The sequence below is a fragment of the Athene noctua genome, chromosome 19 (assembly GCF_965140245.1).
Source record: "Athene noctua chromosome 19, bAthNoc1.hap1.1, whole genome shotgun sequence".
In the NCBI taxonomy this organism is placed as follows: Eukaryota; Metazoa; Chordata; class Aves; order Strigiformes; family Strigidae; genus Athene; species Athene noctua.
This window is the reverse complement of record NC_134055.1, coordinates 6,889,443-6,912,752: the sequence shown is the minus strand read 5'-3', so window position 1 is coordinate 6,912,752 and position 23,310 is coordinate 6,889,443. Positions and strand designations below refer to the sequence as shown.

Genomic DNA, 23,310 nt, shown 5'->3' with positions numbered 1-23,310 from the left:
TCAAATGTAGATCACATCCGAGTCATGCTGCTGAACCTACAAGTAAATCAAATGGGAAAAATCAGTTTTGCCCCGAACTCGTACACTAAAGCAAAGTAACTCCCTTTGGTCCAGTTCTTCCTTTACCTCTGACGCCACAGCCTTTTGCAAGATTTTCTGCAATAGCTTTTTCTTTCTTCTTAAAACAAGCATATTTGCCTTACCCTTGCTCTTTGGATTAAATTAGTTATAAAAGTTGCTTGTTACTTGCATTAGAAAGAGCTGCTTCCTCATCTGTTGTTACACTCCGTTGTGTTCCTTCTAGTTCTAAGCACAAAACCCTGAAGATTCAAGTCTTCAATGTTATATACTAGAGCCTCTAACTGATCCTAAACCCCTCAGTTTTCTTCATGTAAACCAGCAGCAAATACACCAAGCTTTCTTCACTTCCAATGCCTTGCACAATTAGCATCACCAAGAGAAAGCTGATTTCCTTCCCACTGTTCAGGACTGCCCTGCCCTTACAGTTTTTCTTGAATGCGTACTAGAGTCTCCATTCCAGTGCTATTTAAAAGCAGGTTGTTTTTTCACAAGACCCAGCTCATTAGCTCTTTGGGACTCTGACAGGGAACACACTAGAAGAGAACTGAACTGTTGTTGGAAGTCTAGGCACTTACTGGTATCTTACTCCCTGCCCCTTAAAACCAGAGGACAGGCACGTATGTTTTAAGCTCTCTATACATGGGAGCACATGCTTATTTCCAAGCCTGGCTGATACAAATAAAATTTAACACAGAACCTCCTACTGCATAGGCGCATCTGTTTCATTTACTAAGGCTTACAGCTTTGCATTCCAGCTTAGATCATAAGTGAGAAAAAACAGGTAACTGAGTTATAAACAGTCCCAAAGGGTGTGCCAATGCCTAGTCTCCAAACTCATGCAACAGCCATGCACTGACTCCTCATCTGAGAGGCTGTGTCAGAGCCAGACAAAACAGGTCCCTAAAGCCAGACATTCTTTACCTCTCAACTTTTAGTCAACATTTGGGAATTTACTTACAAATCTGATTACCTTTATAATCTGTTTTCTGGTTCCTGTGCCCACACTGTTAGCAACCAAGGAATTTGCTTGAGAAGATGACTTTTCTACTGGCACCGTGTGCTGAATTTTGTTGGTACAAGGCCAGCTGCTTGTAGTATTTAACGAGTAAGCAGAGAAAGGTCTTTGAAGATTTATATCCAATGAATCTCCAGTTTCAAAGGTTTTCATCCATGATGGAGTCTTCAAAAGAAAAGAACACATGGAAGTTTAATGCCCTCTCTATATCAACACTCAAGCCAAAAAGAACATCAGATGCATAGTCTGAAAATAAAAGCCATCTTCCTTCATAATTCTTCCAAGCCTCCCTTCTCTCTCCAAAACTGTTGACTCAGAGCCATTTTTGCATGTGGAACAACCTGGAAAGACAAAACCAGCCCTATTCTTCCACTGGTTCAGGAAGAAGCTGGAGTGTTTATACACATAAGAAATTTATGATGAAAATCTGGGTTTAGCTCCTCAATGCCTTAATAATACACCGAGACTTTTATGATTTTTAGAAACCACAAAGCACATGAATGAGAATGTGATGCAAACTATGAGGAACTACATTTAAATGTATTATTAAGTTACAACAATTTTGTTTGCTCCAAAACCTTAAACCCTTACTGTGCTATTATAACCTGTAAAATAAGATGATTATTTTTTGCTTATGGTACCAGTATCCCACCCAGGAAAAACTTCTTGGATTTTACTTTGACATGAATTTTCATTGTCTATGTTCACACCTCTAATATTTTACTATCAAGGGTACTAAAGCACATGCCTTGAACTGAAATACAGCAACTACCTTTGGCACACCCTCACTATTCCTTTTTATGGTTCATGCTGAAAAGAGTGTCAGGCAGGTGTTTAGGGTACATACATTTCCTAAAGAGCGATCCAAGGATCCCAGGACTTCATTCCAGTGAGAGTAAAGCCCAGACTGTTTTTCTTCTAGTTTCAAAGCATGAATTTCAGACTTCAGTTCTTTCAGTCGATCTTCGAATTTTCTGCTCTTTTCTAAGTAGTCTAGCCTGTAGTCCACACATTGGAGACAAGAAACTTATTGGCATGATATAGCTCAAGAACAGGTGTGTGTGGAGAGAGGAGAGAGGAAGTTTTGTTTTATTTTAGTCTTTTGATAGGGAAAGTGAAGTCTGGCACACGTCGGCCTAACTCCCCTGGCCCAGTGAGAAGGGGGTTCACTTCCACCCTTCAGCATTCACACCTTACTACCATTTTACCAAGCATTTCATTCCAGACCCAGAGAAAAACCCTCTCAAGTATTAGATCAAAGCGATACCATACTTCAACACTAGAGGGAAGCTTCTGTCCTCTAACATGCTGCTACTCCGGCAAAGTACTTTGTCCCTGACATAATGCTCTTCAAGACAGAAGGGTTCCAGACTTGTCACAGCTTAATGCCACCAAAACACTCTTTCTCTGTGTAAATAGCTAGTTTTACCCAGACATAATCCACACCAGCTCAGTAAAAGGCCTCTAGCCGTATGTACAAGTAGGAAGTCATCTTGAGTTGTTAGAAGGATGAACTGTAATTCCCAGAGATTTTTTTTCCTTTCTGTACTTTCCATTATTAACATTTCCATTTATTTACACCACAAGAATACTGATACCTCTCTCTCTCTATCTCAAAGGAAAGTCTCTTTAGGTCAATGTCCTTCAAATCCAGTTTTATGGATCCTTTGTCAAAGTTGGCATCTCTGGTGTCAGCTGGTGAATATTGTGGGTACTTGACCATGTGCTGAAAGAGACAACACAAGCACTGTCAGTAAAATCTGATTGTTTGAATTTGGGTTTATCTTCCCAGCTTCTGTAAGAATGCCATACCAAGCCATCTCATAAGTTACCCATGGATTCTGAGACACACAGATGCTCCTGCAGCCCTTCCCCTCTACGAGTGGCCCCAGATGAACTGCTGAAGTCTACATCCCACATAATCCAAAGGCAGAGGAGTATCCTGGCTGCATTGTTCCTATTTCAGAGAATGGAAATCCATTCTCAGCAAGACTGGAGCAGAAGAGGGAGTTGGGGCACACAGCTTTAGCTCTGCCTTCTTGCTGGAGACAGCTTCATCTGCTTTGCCTTAAAGACACTCACAGGCAATTCACATGCCAGGACCACACAGCTGGCTCACCACAGCCACCTCCACAAAGTATCACCTGAGACAGCACAGAGTCAGTATTAGGCATGAATGCAGGCAAGAAGCTCTGCTCCCCAAGTCCCAACACCAGTCCTGTTTTTAACTTTTGTTTTACCTTTCTTAACATCCTGACCCACTGCCCCAAACAAATACAACTTCCATCCTAGCTACACTGTATTCAGGCACCAGGTGGTTCCATAGGTGTTTGTCCCCCAGCCACTACTCAGCTTGATGGGAGCTACAAAAATGCAGTCAACATCTGACTATCCATGAATATGAAGTGGTGCGCAGCAGAGTAGAAGCTTACAGGATAATTAAGCCTGGTTATGTCTAAGAGCTTCTGCTTTGCTTTCCGTTCAGCCTCTCTGGCTTCATGCAGATCTTGTTTCAGATGCTCTGCTTCCTTGGCTCTGTAAGACAAATAACCTGACATGAATGGTTGATGATTTCCAGTATAAAACATATGGATTTCAGAGCTATGCACTTCATTAGCTTCCAGAGTACAAGATCCATTACTGTGATTACCCAAAGACACCTGTGGTAGGATGGTCACATAGAGAACTAACTGGACAGAGCATGACATGCTTTCAAAGAAATCCTGCACAAACTGGCTGAATTAACATGTTTTTTCCTACTCCTAGTTTCCATGGGCTCAGTTATGACCTGCTGATACAGATTTTCTCGGCTGTCAGAGATCCTCCCTGAGGTAGGGAGAGGTGGAACATATCTGCTCTTTATTTTGACAAGCTTTTTGGCAGTATCCTAAAACAAGCAGAAGGCCCTTAATAGTAAGGTTAAACATCCTTTATTAACATTGGTCTGGTCTGCTCTGCATCTTCAGACAGCACAGTGTTATGGAACATGCAAGCACTTAGAGTGGTTTATATTCCACACAAGCTTACCTGGTTTACACTTCTCAAAAAACTGAAAGGGACAAGAGACCATCACTTGGTACTGATGAATGAAAAAAACAGCCTCCTAACTCACAGGATATACAGGTGGGTAAATTTAGATAGTGTTATCAAAAGAGCACTAGCTACCTAGCTAAGAAGAATGTGCTGCTTCTGTATTCTGGATCTTAAACACTAAACATCACTAAAGCCTTGCATCTGATCCTCTATAAAATTCTTGACTTGCATCATAACCACTGGTACCAGGTGGAACAAACAAGATACAAGAAGGCATAGTCACTCTGAAGTGTTGCTTTGGGAACAATCCCTCCCTCATGGGCTTAGCTCTGAGAAAAGCAGCACTCTCCACCCAGGCATCCCACTAGGGACCATAACCCCACTCAAGCAACTCTAACCTCCGGTCAGATTCCTTCACCAGCTTCACTGCTATCAGCTCTGCCTCCCGCATCTTCTGCTCCATCAGGCGTTTCTCCTCCTTGGTTTTCAGAGCTGTGATCTCCAGCCTCTGTCGTTCTTGCTCAGCTTCTGCAGCATTCTGGGCCAACAATTTTGCCTCTTCCTCTGCAATCTGAGCTTTCTCAGCCAGCAACTCAGCTGCTTCCTGAGATCGGAGCTAAGAGGAGACAATTTTCCTTAATTACCTTGCAAAATCACCCCTGCAGGCAGTCAGGAAGAGGACATCCTTCCCCAAAAGATCAAGTGATAAAATATTAATTCCTTAAAATAAAAAGTATAGTAAACATAATTGTAGGACCTGGTGTTCTTCCTCTGCTCCAAATTCCCTAACTTCCCACCTCTCACCTCTACAAAACAAGGAAGCACATTTGCTTAGAGTTGGACAAAGACTTCAACAAAAAATTGAAGTTGGCCCCTTCAGTTGCCAGTGTACCATGCGCCTTTCTCTCAGTTTCAGCTCCAAGGTTACTTTCTTTCTTCCCTCTTTGCCTGAAGAAATTACTGTGAACCAAATACAGGGAGCAAAAGGATCACAGCAAATGAAGGTTATGGCAGATGGGAGTTTTCACAGTTATTCCAGCATGCCCTCTCCACCCGTGGTCAGAAACTCTCCAGCCTTGCCTGAGTCATAATTCATGTCTCACAGGAACCATAAGAAAAAAAAAAGCTTCTAAACCAAGAAAGTCCATCAAGCACAAGAACATTCAGACTAATATGCTACTCACCAGGGCCTCGTTGGCCTGCCTGGCTTCATCTTCCAGCTGGAAAAGACGCCTTTCCAGCTCTTCTTTGGCTCGCTCAGCTTCTTCTCGGAGCTGCTTCTCCCTGGCCAGCCTTTGATTCTCCATCTGGAAATAGAATGAGCAATATCATTCTATTTGTCAGTTTGCAGCAGAATCTCATCTGGGCCTGAGGCAGCACCACAAATGAATCTAATGAAGAATGAACTGCTCTCTAGCTGGTGGACTGCTATTTACCAGAGATGCAGTGCTGAAGCTGCTTGCACTCTTCAGCTCTGCACTCCTCTGACAGGTAATACTGGTTATTTCAGACTGCTGGGAGAGCATTTGGATTGATCTGTTATGTACCCCAAATCTTTGTAATCACCTATTCAGTTTCACAAACATTACTTACATCCTCCGATGCTGCATACACACTAGAGCTGTTCCCACATTCAATCCTGCTGCACTTTCTCACCTCCCACACACGCATATTGATGCAATGCATGGACAGCAAGGGCACCAGCTGGAATAATAATCCGTGTTTCCAATAACAGACAAGCAGAAAGAATCTACCTTTTTTCTAGCTTTTTCTTCCCTGGCTTGTGCTTTCATTTGCTGGATCTCTATTGAGTCCACTTTTCTTCTCCTCATAAATAGGTCGTGGTTTCCAATGCACAACTGCAGAATCTGGATAGGAATAGCAAAGCAAATGTGATTTTGATGTACTTGTGCACCAGCCAGAGGAACAAAGAACCCCACACTGGCCTCACAGGACAGACACTGACAATTCTGACTTCAGCACAAGTGCTGACAGTTGCTTCTCTGAGAAAATCAGCACCCAGGACAGGCTCATACCCATGTACATAATAGTTTAGAAAAGTTCATAACAGGATGAGTGGTTCCTTCTGTCCTTTATCCCTCTCTGATTCCATTTTCCTGAATAAGAACAGGCAATAGATCTAGGTCAAGAGTACACAAAATGTAGCTGTGGGAACGGTTATCTGTGATGGCCCTTCCACAAGCTTACTGAGAAGTGACCCAGTCCCTGTGATGGTTGTGTTAGGAAGCAATCAATGATGATACAGTTAGCCAGCTGATTAGGTCCCTTCCTTGTTGCTTCACCCAGAAGAGGAGAGATAGCAGCTGATTCAGAACCCACAGTAGCCAGACAAGCAGATGCTGCATTGGCTTTGCACCTTCCCATATGCTACATCCTCCCCTCCCAGGACCTGGATTTCCCTTTGTGATTTGGGCTGTCTTCCACATCTTGCTTTCCACCCATCATCTCCCCTTTGCAGAGGACAAACATATGTACCCTGACTTCCCAGGCAGAGCAATCCTCAGGAAGACACATGCAGAAACTCAATGCTCCCTGGCCTCTCCATAGATTTTACAAACAATATTTTTCAGTCAGATATCAGTATTACCAGGCTCAGTTTTAAAGAAGGAAAGCAGGACACGTACCAATTTGTTCACTTTGAGTTGAGAGGAAAAGAACTTGAAGACTTCTGCTTTTTTGTCAAGAGGTTTAATAGTTAACTATACAGGCAAAAGAAAAAAAGAAAGGCAACAGTGAGAAAGATAAAAACCAAAGCTGAAACTATTAATGCTAATGCAAACTTTAGCCTATCTCCATTTCTCTCCAGGGAAGCAGTGATTTAGGCCACAAATGTGGGCAGAGTGATGCAAAAATGTTTTGCTCAAAAGAATCAGAATCAGGGCTGCTGTTACACAAGTTCCTCATCTGCTCCCATAGCAGACCCACTCTGGTGCCAGTTTGGATGGTGGTTACCATAATAATACCACCTGTGCATCGCACACTATACTAAGAACACAAACAAATATTGGTTATCCAGAAAACAGGATACCTTACTAATCCTCAGAAGTCATATTCTTAAAGTCAGGGAGATGTCAAACACCTCTCTGAATACAAGTCATTGCAGGTGCAACCAAAACTTATCAAGGACCTGAAGGACTTGTTCTTCTGACCATCAGATAACAGTCCTGGAGCTCCTGCTTTCTTTCCAGAGGACACGAAGGGCTTTGATGTTGCCAGATCAGTACACACTGTTTCACTTCATATGTTGTGCTCAGTTTGGCTGTATAACAAAATACAGCTCCATTCTTTAAGATCCTGTTTTCTGTGACTCATGGGTGAGCTAACACTATTCCTATAATTCATTTCCCATGTAATGTATAATTTTGGGCCATCTGAGTCACCAAGATCATAATGTCCTACAGCTCGTTTCACCCTGTAGGTAACAACTGGTTGAATGCATTGCCTTGTGAGGAGCAGGGCTGTGAATGTGTCACTCAATACAGTGAAGCTTTAATACAGGGCTGCCCAGTTTCCCAATAACAGGGAGTTAAAGCGGTTTATTCATAGACCAAAGGGGAAGTTTAATGTCATGCAAAAACATTTTGGAGGCAGAACTCCCGTAGTCTGCCCTGCCTGATTTAATGTATGCACATCTACCTCCAAACAGCAAATCTCATCCTCAGTGTTTTTCAAAAGGCCCACAGAAAATGGAACAGGCTATGCTGTCCTTTGGCTGACAAATTCCACATATTCTAGTACCAATGTAGTTTTTCTGGGTTTGTTCTTCTGATTATAGCTTTCTTTGTAGCCACATGATTTGTAATGAGACTAAATTTCATCCACTCCCCACTGTTTTCTACAGTTAAAAGATAGGCTCTGAAATCACAAGTGAAATTGCAGGGGTAAGGTTGTGCTGAAGACTGAAATCATGCACTGGCAAACTGGCAGGACTTAGGCAGAAAAACATGTATGTCTCCTGCATGTCTCCTCTTGCCACTGTGCTTCAAACCTCATCTACAAGGACAGTTTCTGCACATGAAAATGGCATTAAGTGTTCATGGGTCATTTAATTCCTGCTGAGATAACTGAAGAAGCTAGTCACGATGGCATTCATAATATCTATGTTTTTCAGAGATCAACACACTTGTTTTGCAAAGGACAAGCAGTAGGGAAGTAACCAGAATAGAGAGCTCAAAGTTTAGAGAGCTCAGAGCAGCCTCTGGCTCCTAGGGGAACCAAGGTTATGCAGTGCATCTGAAAGGCAGGTCTGTTTTTTTATTTTTTGTAACAAAGCTTCCTATGATTTTCCCCTTCTCCCCCAAATTATTTAAACAGAGACAGCTTTCAGCCTGTTCCAAGAATCCCAGTCCACACCCATGCCCATATAAAAATTATAATATATCAAAGCCATCATACCTCTTTCTCACTATAGGAAATGTTTCTGATAGCACTCCACTCAAACGACTTGTTCGGAGAGAACCTGTTATTAATGCTGTAGATATGAATACCCTTGGCATCAACTCCAAGTAGGAGATCTGTATGGTTTTTATTTTGCTAAAAAACAATAGATATCAATAAATGCCATTTACAGCAACATTAAATAACACAAAAGAACCACACTTATTTTAACACATTGATATTTATCTGTATTTTTAGGAAATGGATGTTTCTGCAAAAAACTATGAATGTTGTCACTGCTAGCTAATAAACCCAGTCCTCTAGGTTGACTATAGCAGCTCAAACTTTTTCTTTCTTCCTATTAAATACCCAGAGGTACTTGAGACTTTTGTCAGATGGTCAAACATTAAGATTAATTGTTTTATTCACCTACTTATTTAGCAGGCAAGTAAAAATCAGGACAATCAGTCCACAGCCCACCAGCAGCAGAGAAGAGCAGCAGTCTGAGTCAGAGTCCCACATCCAGACTCCCTGGAGGATTTTAACAGGACAGTACCATCATCTACAGCAACTGAAAACTGCTAAATAAAGCACTTACAGCAATTGGGAAATAGTTGACACCATACATTTCCAAGTCTTGGGCAATTTTCAGGTAGTTCATCTCAGCTTCATCCCTAGAGAATAAAGCCATGGTTATACTTGAAGATTCCTTTCCAGTCTTTCTCTCCTAGCTGACTCTGTATTTCCCACTTAGAACAGAACAGACTATCTGGTCCTTTGTATCTTAATTTTGCCCTCTTACTCTCAAACAATAGAAAAAAGATAATAAAAACAGCATCTCTACAGAATAAAGACAATAAAGCGGTACCTATTTTGAATCATGTATAGTGTAATCTTTATTAAAGTTCAAGTCCAGTCTTATCCTTGTGTTAGTTTTGCCACTCCATCATATTATGTCTTGGAGACCTACCCTACCATTGTTTTCCATGACTTGAGGATATTTCTTTCAGGAAATAGAGGTCGTTGAGAAATGAGACCTGAACAAATTCTAAACAGAGCTTTGGGTAGAGGCCAAAGAAGGATGAGAATCTCCACCCACTGTTCTTTCAAGGTGAGGCATGAAAGTCCTGAGGAAAATATTCAGTAAAAATAGTGCTAAAAAGCATCTAGAACAGCCAAAGAGAAACTGAACTGAAATATTCAGAAAGGCTGCCTCTGGGTGCCAACAGCTCCTACTTCTTGTTTAATTGCATTTCCATACATGCTGAATGTCTTGAAGTAGCTGAATGTCCACATGGACTAGCACCAAAAGTCAGTCCTGGAACTATGATGGCATATCTTTACTGGTTTCATCCCTTGCTAGGTATGCGGACACCCTTTTGTGCCATGATTTTCACAAGATATAAGATATATCAGATTCATTTTATTCTAGGGTGAGACTGGTGTGGTATATGGCTCCAGAAAGGCAGCTGCTCCACAGGCCAGACATGCCAGTAACTCCCAGGTAGCTAACAGCCTTAAATTAAAAGGCTGAACTCTCAGGACTACCTGCAAATTCAACACAACACAGACTTTCTACAGGAATTTCTCTCTGCTGGTATACATGAACTCTGATGAGGCAGGACTCCTGATTTAGATACGTTAGGTCAAGCAGCTCCGCAAGAGCCCTCAGCTTTTCTGTTCACTTCAAAGCAAGTCCAGTTTACAAGCACTTGGAGCCCTACACAAGACACTTTTTACCCCAGATGAGTGGGTGTTTGTATTCTTAGTTATAAATTAATCTATTAACATCACATCTTGCAAACAAGTATTTTTTTTGCTCACCCTACAAAAGTAAAATTTCACTGAATAACAAATAACCAGTTACTGAAATGTATGAGATTTCCAAAGAATTAAATTATTTCAATACCTGGCGATACCTCTGTGTTCAGCATACCAAGCAGTAATCTTTTCTTCCCACATCTCTGCTGTCAGCTGATACTGCCTGAGGACCTACAGAGAAAGGAAGGAGTTTGGTTTCCTTTGAAGATACAAATACATGTACTGCTTCCCCCAAACAATGTGAATGCAGCAATGCAGTTCACAGCTCGGTCACTTTGCCAAGTTCAGGGTAAAAGCAAACAATATCTAATGCTCTGGTTAATCCCACAGCAATACCTGTGTGGCAAAGAGTAGATTCAACGATTTGGTTTTATACAGAATAAAGACTTACCCTTTTGGGTAAAAGTTCATCATGGGCTAGAAAGCCTGGCTCATGAAAATTTGGGTCATAGTCACCATACTGTCCCAAGAAAAGAAAATATTTGTTAGATGCAGGACACTGAAGAACTTGTTACTTACATAGTTTGATACAATTGCTTGAGACAGACTTTGTTTTGGTTCTCATATACAGGGTAACACAAACAGGTTCTCTCCATCTGAACTGTCCACAGAAGTTACTTTCAGCCTTTGTGCTATGCATGTGGCTCCAACACAGCCATAAGGTGGCCTATAACCTTAGACTCCAGTCCTAGCCTGCAGTTCTCAGTAGCAGCAGATCTGAAGGAATCTCTGAATCACAGGCTACATTCAGGAGTGTAAGCTCCCCTACTCCTATAGCCTACTGCATATAGCCTGGGCTGCTGCAGAGGTCCAGCCCTGCTAAGAACTTGCGTTCACCTCCTGCCACTGTATAAGTTTGGCTCTCAGTGGCATAAAGTGAACTATGTTCTGAGAGATACTATGTCCTTCCAGTGTGAGCTCTGGTATCAGCACCTGCTGTATCCATGGACATTTTTTTAAAACAGGAAATAATTCTAGCTGGGAAAAAAGATTACATTAAAATGTTAGGTCCAAAAAAATTCCCTAAACTGCAAAAGCATAGCATATAATACCAAAATCCTTGTAGTGGCATCTAATGTTTATTTTTCTAGCTGTGCCTGTACCTCCCAGGATGACCTACTTTAATAGCAAATTTTAACATTGCTGTGTTTTACACATCACCATGTATGTCGGTTAAAAAAAAAAAAGGAGTACTATGCACAAACCTTGGCCTGAACAGCATAAGAAGCCAGTAAAACTGTTGCTTCTGGAGAACAATAGATTTCCTCATTCAGTATTTGTTTCTTAACCTAAATCAAGAGAAAAAGGGAGCAAGTTAAAGAATCTCAACAATCAGGACTTATGTCAGGCTTGAAATGAAACTAGACATGCCCAGACTATAACTTGGCACCAAGCATCATCATTATGAATTAATAACAGCAACAATAAAATGGCATTCAGAAACACAGGAAGCCTTTACTTAGCATTACATTTAATGGAAAAAAACCCAAAACACCAACTTTTGAAAGTTAAAATATCTTAATTCTAAATTCATAGAAATGCCAGTCAGCTGTCTCCACATATTTATATAAGAAGCCCTGAAAAAGAATGTGTTGTAAAACATGAATTTTATTGTCTGTACTTCATTCCTTTTAACAATTCTTTTTTCCTTCTTGCTTTGGAAAAGTTAGCTTTAAAACATTGAATTTTAGGTTGGAAGGGACCTCTAGAGGTCATCTAGTCAAAGCAGGTCCAACTAGACCTGATTGTTCAGGTCGATCCAGCTGTCTGACACTGCTAAAGAGACATACTGAAAACCTTAACAGTATGTTCTTAAACTTTGCAGAATGAGAGAATAAAGGAGACCCCACAAAGGGAAGCTGACTAATAGAGCACTTAATTTATTCAGTTACAGTGGTCTAAGCAAAACAAACACAGGGGCTTATTAAAAATAAAAGCCTAGTATAATTGGTAAAGATTCTTTCAACACTCATGGTGCTATCAAGATCAGAGGTGTAATAATCTGTAAAATGTGCCTTGTTTTTTAAATCACTTGCATAATTTTTACTTGAAAACCTAGAGGGAAGGGGAAATTAATCTTTACAAATCCTCCTCTCAGGTGTAATGTGTTTAGCCTACTAACACGCACAATACAAAAAATTTCGCATAATGCACAGTCTTAACATTTCCAAAAAAAAATTACTTGAGATAGCACTGAGCTATCTTTACAAATATACTTTGGCACTGTAAGTACTCTGAACTGAAATGAACCATCAAGAAAGTTTTTCTTTTAAATTTAGTCTCTGGTGAGCACGATATATGAACCTGAGTTATAGTACAGGGAAAATTCTTTCTAAGCTGATAAAATGGAAAGAATGAAAAGACAAGACTTCCAAATTGGAAAGCTCCAACTTTCATATTCCATGGTGCAAATCATATGTTTCAGAATTTAGAACAACTTAAGATACATCCCCCATAGGTGTCTAGGGTTTTTTTTCTGATCAGTTCTCACACGGACATTTGGTTATACTATTTTGTGAAGGAGCAAATTACCTAATCTTTAAACAGACAACATTTAGCTTTAGTCATTTACAGTTATTCACACATTTTGTAAAAAGCTGTTATGCCACATTAATTTGTAAAGGTCTGAATACTCAGTAGAGCTGATATCTGTAGGCATCCAGATGTCTGTACATGTTTTTCCTATTAGCATCCAGGTGTGATCTTAAGTTCTTACAGTCAGGAAACTTTGCAAGTTCAAATTTGTTTCAGTCTTGGTTTTCTACCTTGGAATGAGAAGAATTTGCTAATTGCATACCTGCTAGTCAAGGCAGGTTCAAGAAGAAAAGAAAAAAGTGAAAAAAATCAGGATAAAAAGACTAGGAAAAAGAGTCCCTCTCATTCCTTTCCAAAATTAGCTTACAAATCAAACTGCCAAGTGGTTAAGGGTTCTGGATGAGGTTCTAGTTAGTATATTAACCCTTGGAACAACAGCATTTTCCCATTACTTCATTAACACATCCTCCTCAGAGAACAAGTGTATTTACTGTGTTTGTTTACAGATGCAGAATGAATTTATTTCATACATCCAACCTACTTGCACAGACACATACTGCTGAAAGCTACCAGGATAAAGCAACACACCAGAAGGCTGTAACTTGCAGAGCACTCCACAGCAAGTCTGAAGAGAAGCTGGATGTCACTGACATTGGAACAAACAGCTGACCAACAAGTGACCATCCAAAACTCAATGCTTCTGTACCTTTTCCTACAGCTACAGCCTGTTGCTGCAGCTACGGAGCCAGAGCATGGCTATTCCTGATTGACACATCTTTATTTTGATTAAGAAACACTGTATTCCAAGAATCTGCTCCTTTATATTTTAAATGGGGCTAAGAGAATGCTAACAATTTCTGGGACAAAAGAAAACCAAGTGGCAAATAAGCAAGCTACCTCTGCAAAGCTAATAGAACATGCATGGAGTTAATTTTATTTCTTTTAATGGCTTCCATCTCATGGAAATTTGTAAGTTTGTAAGAAACACCATAGTGTACAGACCAAGCTGTTTTCACTCAGCTAACAACTGTGCTCTTGAGCACAGTACTGCTGTCCTGCAACAGCTATGGCAGAGCTGAATTGGGTTCTGTTGTCTGTAACGAGGATATGTCAGGGCTGGGAATTTATTCTGCTAGCATGAGAAGCAGGCATCCAGCTCAATGGGGTAGGGAAGAGAACTCAAACTGGCTAATTTGACTGGCAGAAGTCAGTATGCACAAGTCTGGACATTTCAGAAGACTACCATCACCACACCAAGAGAACTGCACTTCTCATCCAGGGCCTATCAGACAACATGATGTCTCCAGACTTTGTCTTTAAAAGAATCACACATTGTGGTGAATGTTCTGTTTGAGTCATAGCTGTGCATGCTGCTCCACTCCTTTTGAAACTCGCTAGATGAACAGGCCTGTATTTCAGAATGGCTATCAAATTCTACGATCTTTTTTCCCTACAATCCAAAATGGAAGATTTAAGGACAGGTTAGGGAATCCTTGTTTTCTAGTGACTGTGCCTTCTACAGTCGCACACAACAAGATCTCCCAGTAACCACCTGGACTATTTTTAGGAACTTGCAAGTTTTCGTTTCAGGGATAGGCTGTAGTCACAGGTGTTGTTCCATCTGCAGCTGATACAAGTGAAAAAGCTTATTGTCCCCAACTGCTTATCCCCATTCCTTCCCTCTTCTCCACCTTCACAACTGCAACCATAATTGCTTGTGTAGTCACTCCCACACACAGCATGTACATCTAATAACAGGTCTCTTCTAATTCTGCTCATTATGAAAGAACTAGGTTAGGGAATGGTTACACAAGAGGTTACACCAGCAGGTTTAAGACAATGATGACAAGCAGCTGTTGAGACTCTCTTCATCTAATGTAGCTGCAGCCAGAGCAGACCAGATGACAGTCCTCAAGATAACTTCTGAAGCCGATAGAAATGATGGCTTCACTTCATACTTCTCAGCACTGACCAGTTAGGGCAAAAGCCTCACAGTTCTTCAAGCAGTGACAGCCTTGCATGGATTTTTTTTATTAACACATACTATAGGAGCAAAACCAGTCTGGAATACCCAGATGTGGAATTATCACCCAAACTGCTAGGTGTAAAGGTCATTTTGCATGAAACTACAGGTCTCAGCAATTTAACTCCCTTTCCTAGCACAAGCAGTAAGAGAAGTCATCAAGAGAACAAAAACATGCAGAAAGCAAACAACATTCAGCTTACTAGTACACAAAACCACAGTAGTCAGGAGAGAAGTTTATATTTCATAAAAATGAGCTCTTTAGAGACACTGATACAACTGAAGCCAGCAGAATTGTTCTGAGACTAACAGCTGCCAACAAGATCAAAGACAACACAAAAGGACTGGGGTAAATACAGAAGGAATTCATGGTTAAAAACTGTTCCTGACCTGAAGGAAGAATAAATGCTGGGTAATTTCCTGTAATAGTTCCTCTTCTACCTTCTCTGGGTAGAATTTAGCCAAAAAATGAAAGCTAATAGGATCTTCTTTGGGGATTTCTTGATCTAAAACCTGTTTACAGATAAAATAAAATCAGCAGCAAAAATAGTACATAATTATCTCAAAATAATATTCCAGAGGAAAATCAGAAAACAGCCTTTTAGAAGGAAGGACAATCCTGAGATTTAATCTAATAGCAATCAGTGCATATAGTGGCAATTGGTGTGTGATACTTCAGGCCAAACTTGACAGAAGCAAACACCACAATGAACTTCACTGTTAAAAAAATTATACCGTCTAAAATTAGGAGTTGGCATGTAACATTTCTTTAGCTCCTGTGTTAAAAGTAAATCTTTCCTTAAGTGGAAAACTGCCACACTTATTTTGTTTCCTATACCTTTTTGTCCATCTTCAACCAGGTGCACATTCCTTTTATTGTGTACTGCAAGCCGAAGAACCAAGTCTCCCTTAAACCAAGCGCTCGGCACACCAGGTCAAACAAGTCCTTTCCCTTCCACTTCATCTAAAGGGGAAAGAGAAAATTAAGAAAAACAGGTATGTCTTGAATGAATTTGCTACATTTCAGTCAAGCAAACTAGGCTACCATTGCCTTTCTCTCCTATGAGCTCTTATTTCACCTTTAGCTTTTCAATGAAATATGCCCACTGCTGTCTACAGCAAAGGTGCAATAGTGACAATGCTCTACCTCCCCTTCCTCTCCTCTGGGGGAACTCACAGAGCAGCTGTAGTCATTTAAGCACAGCATCAAGCACTTTATGAGCGCAGGGAATGATGACTGTACTATTGATTTCCTAGAACAGGGCAAGGCTTTATTAATACTTGTAAAAAACTTATTCAATAGTTTATACAAATTAGAGACAGAGAAGGACAGGGGAAATAAAAGGAGTGTGAGGGCACAGTGTAGAAATGCCAAACAGTGAAAGCAAATCCATCTTTCACATACCTCACCTATTTCAGTGGCACCAAGCAAAGCCTTTATGCTACTTTGATTTAAACAAACAGGAGGCTGTCTTCTAGAATCATTTAGTAGCCTGGCTCCACAGAGAGCAAACTTTGATTAAAGGTCCTGAAATTCACACATATGATGCCTCATTTTTTCACTGAAGTGGCTGCACATCTGTTTCTTCTATTTGGCTACACATTAAAAAGATAATTTTGTCTAATTGCATGGGTCAGCCACTAAAAACTTAATGGCAAAAAACCCCCCCAACAACTTCTAGGCAATAATAATTACAGCAAGAGAGCAATATTTGGTGAGAAGGGAGAGGGCAAAGGAAGGAATATATTAAGCTGAATTTGTTAACAAGGACTGATCTCTGAATCAATTTTTCTAAATTATTTTCACAGCTCTGCCTATAAGTACTTTAGATCAGTAAGTCACAGAAGAGCACTGCTTGTGACTAATCTATTCTAAGGGACCTAGTAAACAAAATAATAAATGCCCCACAGGACAGGCAAGTCTCATTAGAGTTGCCAGTTCCACTGGCATCTCAGTTTAATTCCTCTTCCCAAAGTAGCTGTCTTTTTTTGCTTTTGCTGGATGATTAGGAATTAATCAGGCACAGTTCTGCCTCCTCAATAGTGCAACCCAATTCATTTAGCAATTGGTCACTTGCTATTTGTGTTTTCTTCCATATTTTTCTGCAGTTATTTCTCTATCCAATTTACTAGACAGCTGTAACTAAAAGAAAAGCTTTTTCATTTGATCATTCTTTTCTGTCCAGAGATAAAAAACAGCCATTGTAGTAGTTAAAGAAATAAACTGGAGTTTACAAATGGCAAATCTGAAGAGAATGTGCCAGATCAACTGCACAAAAAAGCATCATTTTAGTAATTATTTTATAAGCAACATCTTAGGACCAGCTCTGATTAGGCTTCTTTATCCAAGCTAGCAGTGTCTTAAAGAGTTGCATCACTTCTGAAAAAATAATTTTTGTGGAAAAGTAGATATACTTACAAACAAGCCCTGCATCATGTTGCTGGAATTCTTAAGAAAGTAGGCCTATTGCTAATTTAGCTGTGTCAGTCAAACGGATTTCACAGAAACAGCTTTAAATTCCGAACAGTCCCCTGAGATTAAGCAATCCAATGTTTACAAAAATAATAGATCAGTTTTAAGACCATTTATGAACTGATAATCTAAACTTCCAAAATTTATATCTTACTAATACAAAGGTTAGCCTCCATCTTTCTAGCATTGTGCTGAGGACTCTTACCTCACAGCTGAACTCCATTTCAGCATCCACTGTTATAATTTTGACTTTAAAAGTCCTCGGTTGTTTCTTCTTCAGGCCTCGGATGGACATATCTTTTAGTTTATGGGGACAGCCACACCTGAAATTGAATATGTGTTACATTTAAGGCTGGAAATTTAGTAACAGTTTCTTGGCTAGATTCCAAAGTAGGATGAGTCCAAACTTGCAGAATAAAGTTGCCTTTAAATATACATTTTTCTGTCCAAGACAATAAGAAAGGATGTTGAGACAAAAAATTTAGTTTCACCTTTAAATTTAGTTTGCTCCTTAAAATAAATTGCTCCAGAATGTCATTCCTGACTTTCCTCAGACCTCGACAAACACTGGGTTCCTACAGCACTAGAAAGAACATCATCCAGAACTTTCATTGCAAGAACCAGGGGCCTGCCTGTCACTGTGGCTGAGGACACCTAGGGAAGCTCCAACCCAGCCCTCATGCTCCACACAATCACCCATGTCCCTGCAATTCAGCACTCTCTTGCAGTAAAACTCTGCAATGAATGAATTTTTACAGTTTCATAAAAAGTAATACCCGGCTTTTGAATAATGCCAACGGAAATATGACATTCCTCACCCCTTTTACATATCCAAGCAAAATTTCCTTTCTTATAGGTCTCTGTGGCATGTACCAACAGCAAATGCATCAGTGGAAGCTCCACTTGTAAAATGCACAGTAGAGCACTACATGAGGCAGAGCAACACCTTACAGTATCAAATCCAACTCAATCCTCCTTTATCAGTTATGGCTCCTTGAGCAACTAACCTACTGAGTTTCTTTACATGAGATCCTACCTCCCTGAACTGATACAAATGACAGAAACATATGCAATGAAATTAAGTTGAATTTACTGTGTTCTCTTCAGCATACTAATTCACAATGATGAATGTTATTTAGAACAGAAATTTTCCCAGTAGTGTTCTTGTGAATTGAATTTAATTTTACAGAAGCCTACAGAAAATTCCTTTACAAGTCTTCTATTCTAAATGTAATCAACTGAAGAAAACCGATGAGACATGCATTTCCACAGCCACAAGGGGTTTGTGGATACCACTCAAACCAAACACTGAAAGTTGGGATTAAACAATAGTGTGAATCTGCACTACACAGTTCTCAGATGTTTATTCCTGAACACTGGAAATCAGCCTGCCTGTAAATTTTTCTTCTTATTATTACTTTATAAAATGAACAGCTCAGACTTGCACAATCTAGTTAGTATCTGTGAACTATATAGGTCAACAAGAGACTGAGGCGTTCTTGGTTTCCTACAATATAAAACTATTACAGTGTGGCAGACTTCCAATCTCTCCTTAAGGAATTCCAAAATAAAGTTCTAGTTTCAACTGAAAAGTTCCATTTGTCTGTACCTTCCAGGATTTTGTAAAGTATCTTGTCCCTTTCTTTGCTTCTGCTGAGCTCTAAACTGGCTTGCAAATGTACTGATTATTTTCCACTTACTTTGTATATGCCCCTCATCCAAAAATTTCAAGCTAGCTAAATAAGAGGTAATGTGTATATGGAAGTTTTTCTTTTCAAATTGGAGGGAAATTGAAGCAGAGAACAGATGAGTTATATACCAAATCATATGGACATCAGCAGCAGATTTGAGAACAAGTACTTGAGACAACTCAGAGTGGGGAAGAACAGCTCAGGAAGAAATTCATCTTTCTGACACCACTGAGACCAGTTGAGGAGTCCTCTCCCTCCAGTTGGCTCTGGTAAAGCTTCTGCTGAAGTCTTGTTCAGTTTGGGGCAACACACTTCAGGAAAGATAATGGGCTAACTGGAGAGAATCCAAAGGAGAGGTCCAAGGGTTAGAAAATCATCTGCAGTAAAATCAAAGTACTGGTTAGTACAGAGAAGTGACAAGTGTGATGAGACATTATAACATCAGCTCTTCATGACCACAATGCTCAGGACAAGGAATAATAAGCTTAATTAAACTGCAAACAGGTTGCACACTGAGAAAAATTCACTAACAATAAGAACATTATGATGCTGGAAAAGCATAGTATGAAACTTTCATTTTTTTGAACTTCTATCCAAAACAGGGAACAGTGTCTTCTCCCTCCACAAGACTGGAGGGAAACACATGCCCTCAAGACTGCCCAAGCTGGTCCTTCTGTTGGTACCTGCCACCAGTCCCAGGAGAGGCCAGTCTGCACTAGTGAGAATCAGTGTAAGCCAGGGTGCTTCAGGGTTAGGTATGTCCAGAGCCCAAATCCCATCGCCCCCAGGGAACCCCCTTGTCCTCAGGGAGTATTGTTTTAAAGAAGTGAAAAAACAGATCTTGCCACAAAGTGTGTTTTCTCTATAATTTAGGCAACACCTCAGTGCACACTGCTGAGCAGAGCTCAGATCCTTTTCTATTTAGCATAGAAAAGTGTTTTCAATTAAGGGGAAAGGAATATTTAAAACCAAAAAACGACCACAGTAGTATGGTGTAATGTGACCACAGTAATACCGACAAGGAGAGAATCATGTGAAGGCATCCAAACCAGCAGTAATTATTCCAGTAATGTTTTGATTTCTAATCTGCAAGCTGCAACACAGCTAACAGCAAAATTATATTTTAACCTGTTACATTCCAAAGGTCTTTCCTGTCCAGTTTTCTTCAAAACCAGAGATTTACTGTAAATAATTGTACCATTGGATACAGCAGTTAAAGCATAAGAACTGAAAACTACTATGAAATTCTGGAAACAACCACTTCTAATAGTTCTAGAAGAAACACCAATGGCTGAAGACAAAGGAGAAAAAGCTTCATAATTCATTTCTAATATGTAATTTGAAACAGCCAATTGAATTAAACAGGAACTTGGAGTTAAGGCCAGTACAGAACATTCTCAAAAAGTTTCATATGGAAAACGCTGAACAGATAAAATTGAACTGCAGAAGAATGTACTCATTTTCTCAAAATATGTCAGAAACACCAGAGCCCTTCATTCTGACTTTGAAGAGCTTTCTTTTTTCTTGTACAACCTGCTTGAAATGACAATATAATTTGTTCAACATTTCCAATAGCATTTTTTTCCTTTCCAGAATTTTTATTCCATGGAAAAGTACATTCTGACTCACAGTGAAAAGACATTTTTGAATATCGAATTTTCCCAAGAAATGTAAACCGCATTTTAATCAATAGCACTGGTAAAGAAATAGAAGAGGTTTTCACACTGAATAGCTTAAATGAATGTCAGATACTGACAACATAAGCAAAAGCACTTAACAGTCAAGTTTTTAGAAAAATAACTTTTCCAAATAAGAGAAATCTTACTGAATAAGACAATCTGGATTTGCAATCTCTTGTTTAAATGCAAAATCAATTCACTCTCTAGATCCCTAATAGCAACATTTAACTGTGAATCACGCGCAACGTGTTTCGAGATAGAGTTTCTGTCACTGAGCTCCAGTGATTTATTTCTGCAGTTGCCACAGGGATGTAAGCTCAAGACCCAGAAGCAGCAAAATGCAATAGATCAGAGCATGTCATAACCTTACCAAATAACACATTAATCCAAAATAGGGCGGGGTGATAAAAGATTCCCGTCCAGCCCGAATCTGGGAACAGATAGTTCAGAAGCTGTGAATGTCCACAGCTTCTCCTGCACCTTAGGAAAACCAACAGAAAGATGACAAAAGTTTGCTTGATGAGGGGAACAGAAACACAGGGATGAGGAATATAATTTGCAGGAACTAAATGGTCCTGAGTCTGCCTTTTAGGGTGTTCATGTTCAAGATGAAAGAGCTGACAACTACCAGCCCTGACTAGATTACAGTCCTCCCCCTTCTTGACAAGAAATTAGCACCCGAGCAAAATGTGGGGGTGCAAGGGAAACTGGGAACAACAGGCAATATCAAGAAGAACTGGCAAGGTGACTCTTGCAAGGACTGATGCTTATCTATATCACAGCACCAGATGGGCAGCTGCGTTACACCACTGTGCTGCACACTACTGAAATGGGAGATACAGTAAGTGGTATCTGAGGTGTGGGTATCAACTGAAAAGTAGAAAGGGAAAGAAAATAAAATCAGCATTCCCAAAAAAACCTCAATAAATTCACCAGAATCCAGTACGTAGGCATAGAAATACATAAAGGAACAAGCTGCAATTAACCTTCCCAGGAGTGAGAGTTTAATTTACTTTCAGTTTAGCATTTCCAAGGTGAATGGATGGTTTGTAGGGCTCTCCACAGGATATAAAGATTTCCCTTCACATGGCACTTGCTCTCAGCGACAACTATGCATGAGCTATTACCATCCAATCACACTCAAGTGAAAAAGCATCTGTTTTCACACAGACAAAAAGCCAGCAGCACATTTTAAGGTGAGACCCCTCTTATACCCCCCCAAAGCAGTCTGCCTTTAAGGAGCAGCACAGGACCAGCAACTGTACAATCTACCAGCAAAGTTTTTACACAAGCTGGAAACATAAAACCCCTGGGAATGCAGCGTGGTTTAAAGAAACAAGGTTTAGGAAGTACTTTAAGAGCCACCAACAGAAGATGCTTGAAGCATCAACTGAAAAAGTGTATTAACATAGACACTACCACAATTTGAAAGTCTCCTGTCATTGCTGAAATATTTACTGAAACTCTTAATTGCAAATTCCCCTGATTCATTATCTTTCTCCTGGTTCTTGAATTTTTATACTTCAGCTCAGAAATTAATGCAAGCAATTTGAATGCAGACAATACAGGAAAGCGTTGTGGGCTTTTTACAGTTGTTGACTCACACTTCTGCCTGTACTCCCTGCCCAAGTAACAATTTAAGCAAAGAATTCACAGCTTTAAAATGGGTCAGCAAGACAAACGTTTTTCTTACCTCTCAGTCTAAAAAGAAGGTATCTAAAGTCACTAGTTGGTATCAAGACTTACCTCACAGATCATTTGCTGGACAAAGATGAGAAGAAAAAAATTATTTTTAATCCAAAAATCAGTATTTTTCAGCTGACATCAATATCCAGCCCTCATAAGTTCTGCCACTGAAAATAAAATTCAAGAACAACTTTTATACTTGATCCCCTTTCCTTTGTTTCCTATGAACTGCAGCATGTTAGCGCCCTCTGAAAAATCAAAGAATTGCTTTCCCAGGTGATATGAAAGGCTCTTAACCATTTCCTGCCTGTGCCAGCAAGACTCCTCCCAACTGCTCACCACTGTAATTCAAGCAATAATGCACTAACGTAAGAGAAACCCATGAATCTTGACTTGGATGTCTGTAAGACCTGATAATGAACTTCCAAATAACTTCTCTGATAGCATTTGATCAAACTATTTCAGCAGTGTCTCCAGCCACACAAAGAATAGCCTGTTTGCACTATACCCAGCCACCTTAAAAAAGGAAGCTGCACAGTGTTGTCTTATTAAGTAAATACAATTCCATACTTGCCCTCTTCCTGTGGTGAAAGATGATGGGACAATAATGCCTAGAGAACAAGCCTGAAAAGTGGGCAGCTGCCAGAATACATGCCAGCGGAAGATAAATGAACACCTTTAAATGAGACAGGGATGGCCTCAGCCTGAAGTCATAGGAACAGAAACCACAAGCTCATGAGCTGCCAGTGCTGTCCCAAAATCAGAGTTCTTTTACCCAGCGTACCTCAAAAGCAACAGCAATGTCAAGATTTTTTTGACATTATTCAGTTCATAAGGTTTTTTTCAACACTCCATTTTAGATACACATTTACAGA

At 40.0% G+C, this 23,310-nt stretch overlaps 1 protein-coding gene across 1 annotated transcript; it reads right to left on the bottom strand.

Annotated features, from left to right (window-relative positions):
* Positions 1-22,597, bottom strand: LOC141968197 (merlin-like). The gene is made up of 19 exons (XM_074922635.1): positions 22,496-22,597; positions 19,199-19,447; positions 17,585-17,702; positions 15,745-15,870; positions 15,297-15,419; positions 11,554-11,637; positions 10,740-10,808; positions 10,437-10,519; positions 9,126-9,201; positions 8,546-8,683; positions 6,775-6,849; positions 5,884-5,997; positions 5,314-5,436; positions 4,528-4,745; positions 3,529-3,631; positions 2,695-2,822; positions 1,944-2,094; positions 1,052-1,261; positions 1-36 (listed from the first exon to the last, which is right to left on the bottom strand). The coding sequence occupies exons 2-19, from the start codon at positions 19,204-19,206 to the stop codon at positions 1-3; spliced, it is 1,983 nt and encodes a 660-aa protein (XP_074778736.1). The 5' UTR covers positions 19,207-19,447; positions 22,496-22,597.
* Between the last annotated feature and the right edge of the window lie 713 nt (positions 22,598-23,310).

Coding starts and splice junctions, on each gene's coding strand:
- LOC141968197 (XM_074922635.1), bottom strand. Junction 11,638..15,296: donor AGCATTTATTCTTCCTTCAG/GTCAGGAACAGT, acceptor CTCTTGATTTAG/GTTAAGAAACAAATACTGAA. Junction 1,262..1,943: donor TGGATCGCTCTTTAGGAAAT/GTATGTACCCTA, acceptor TTTCTTTTGAAG/ACTCCATCATGGATGAAAAC.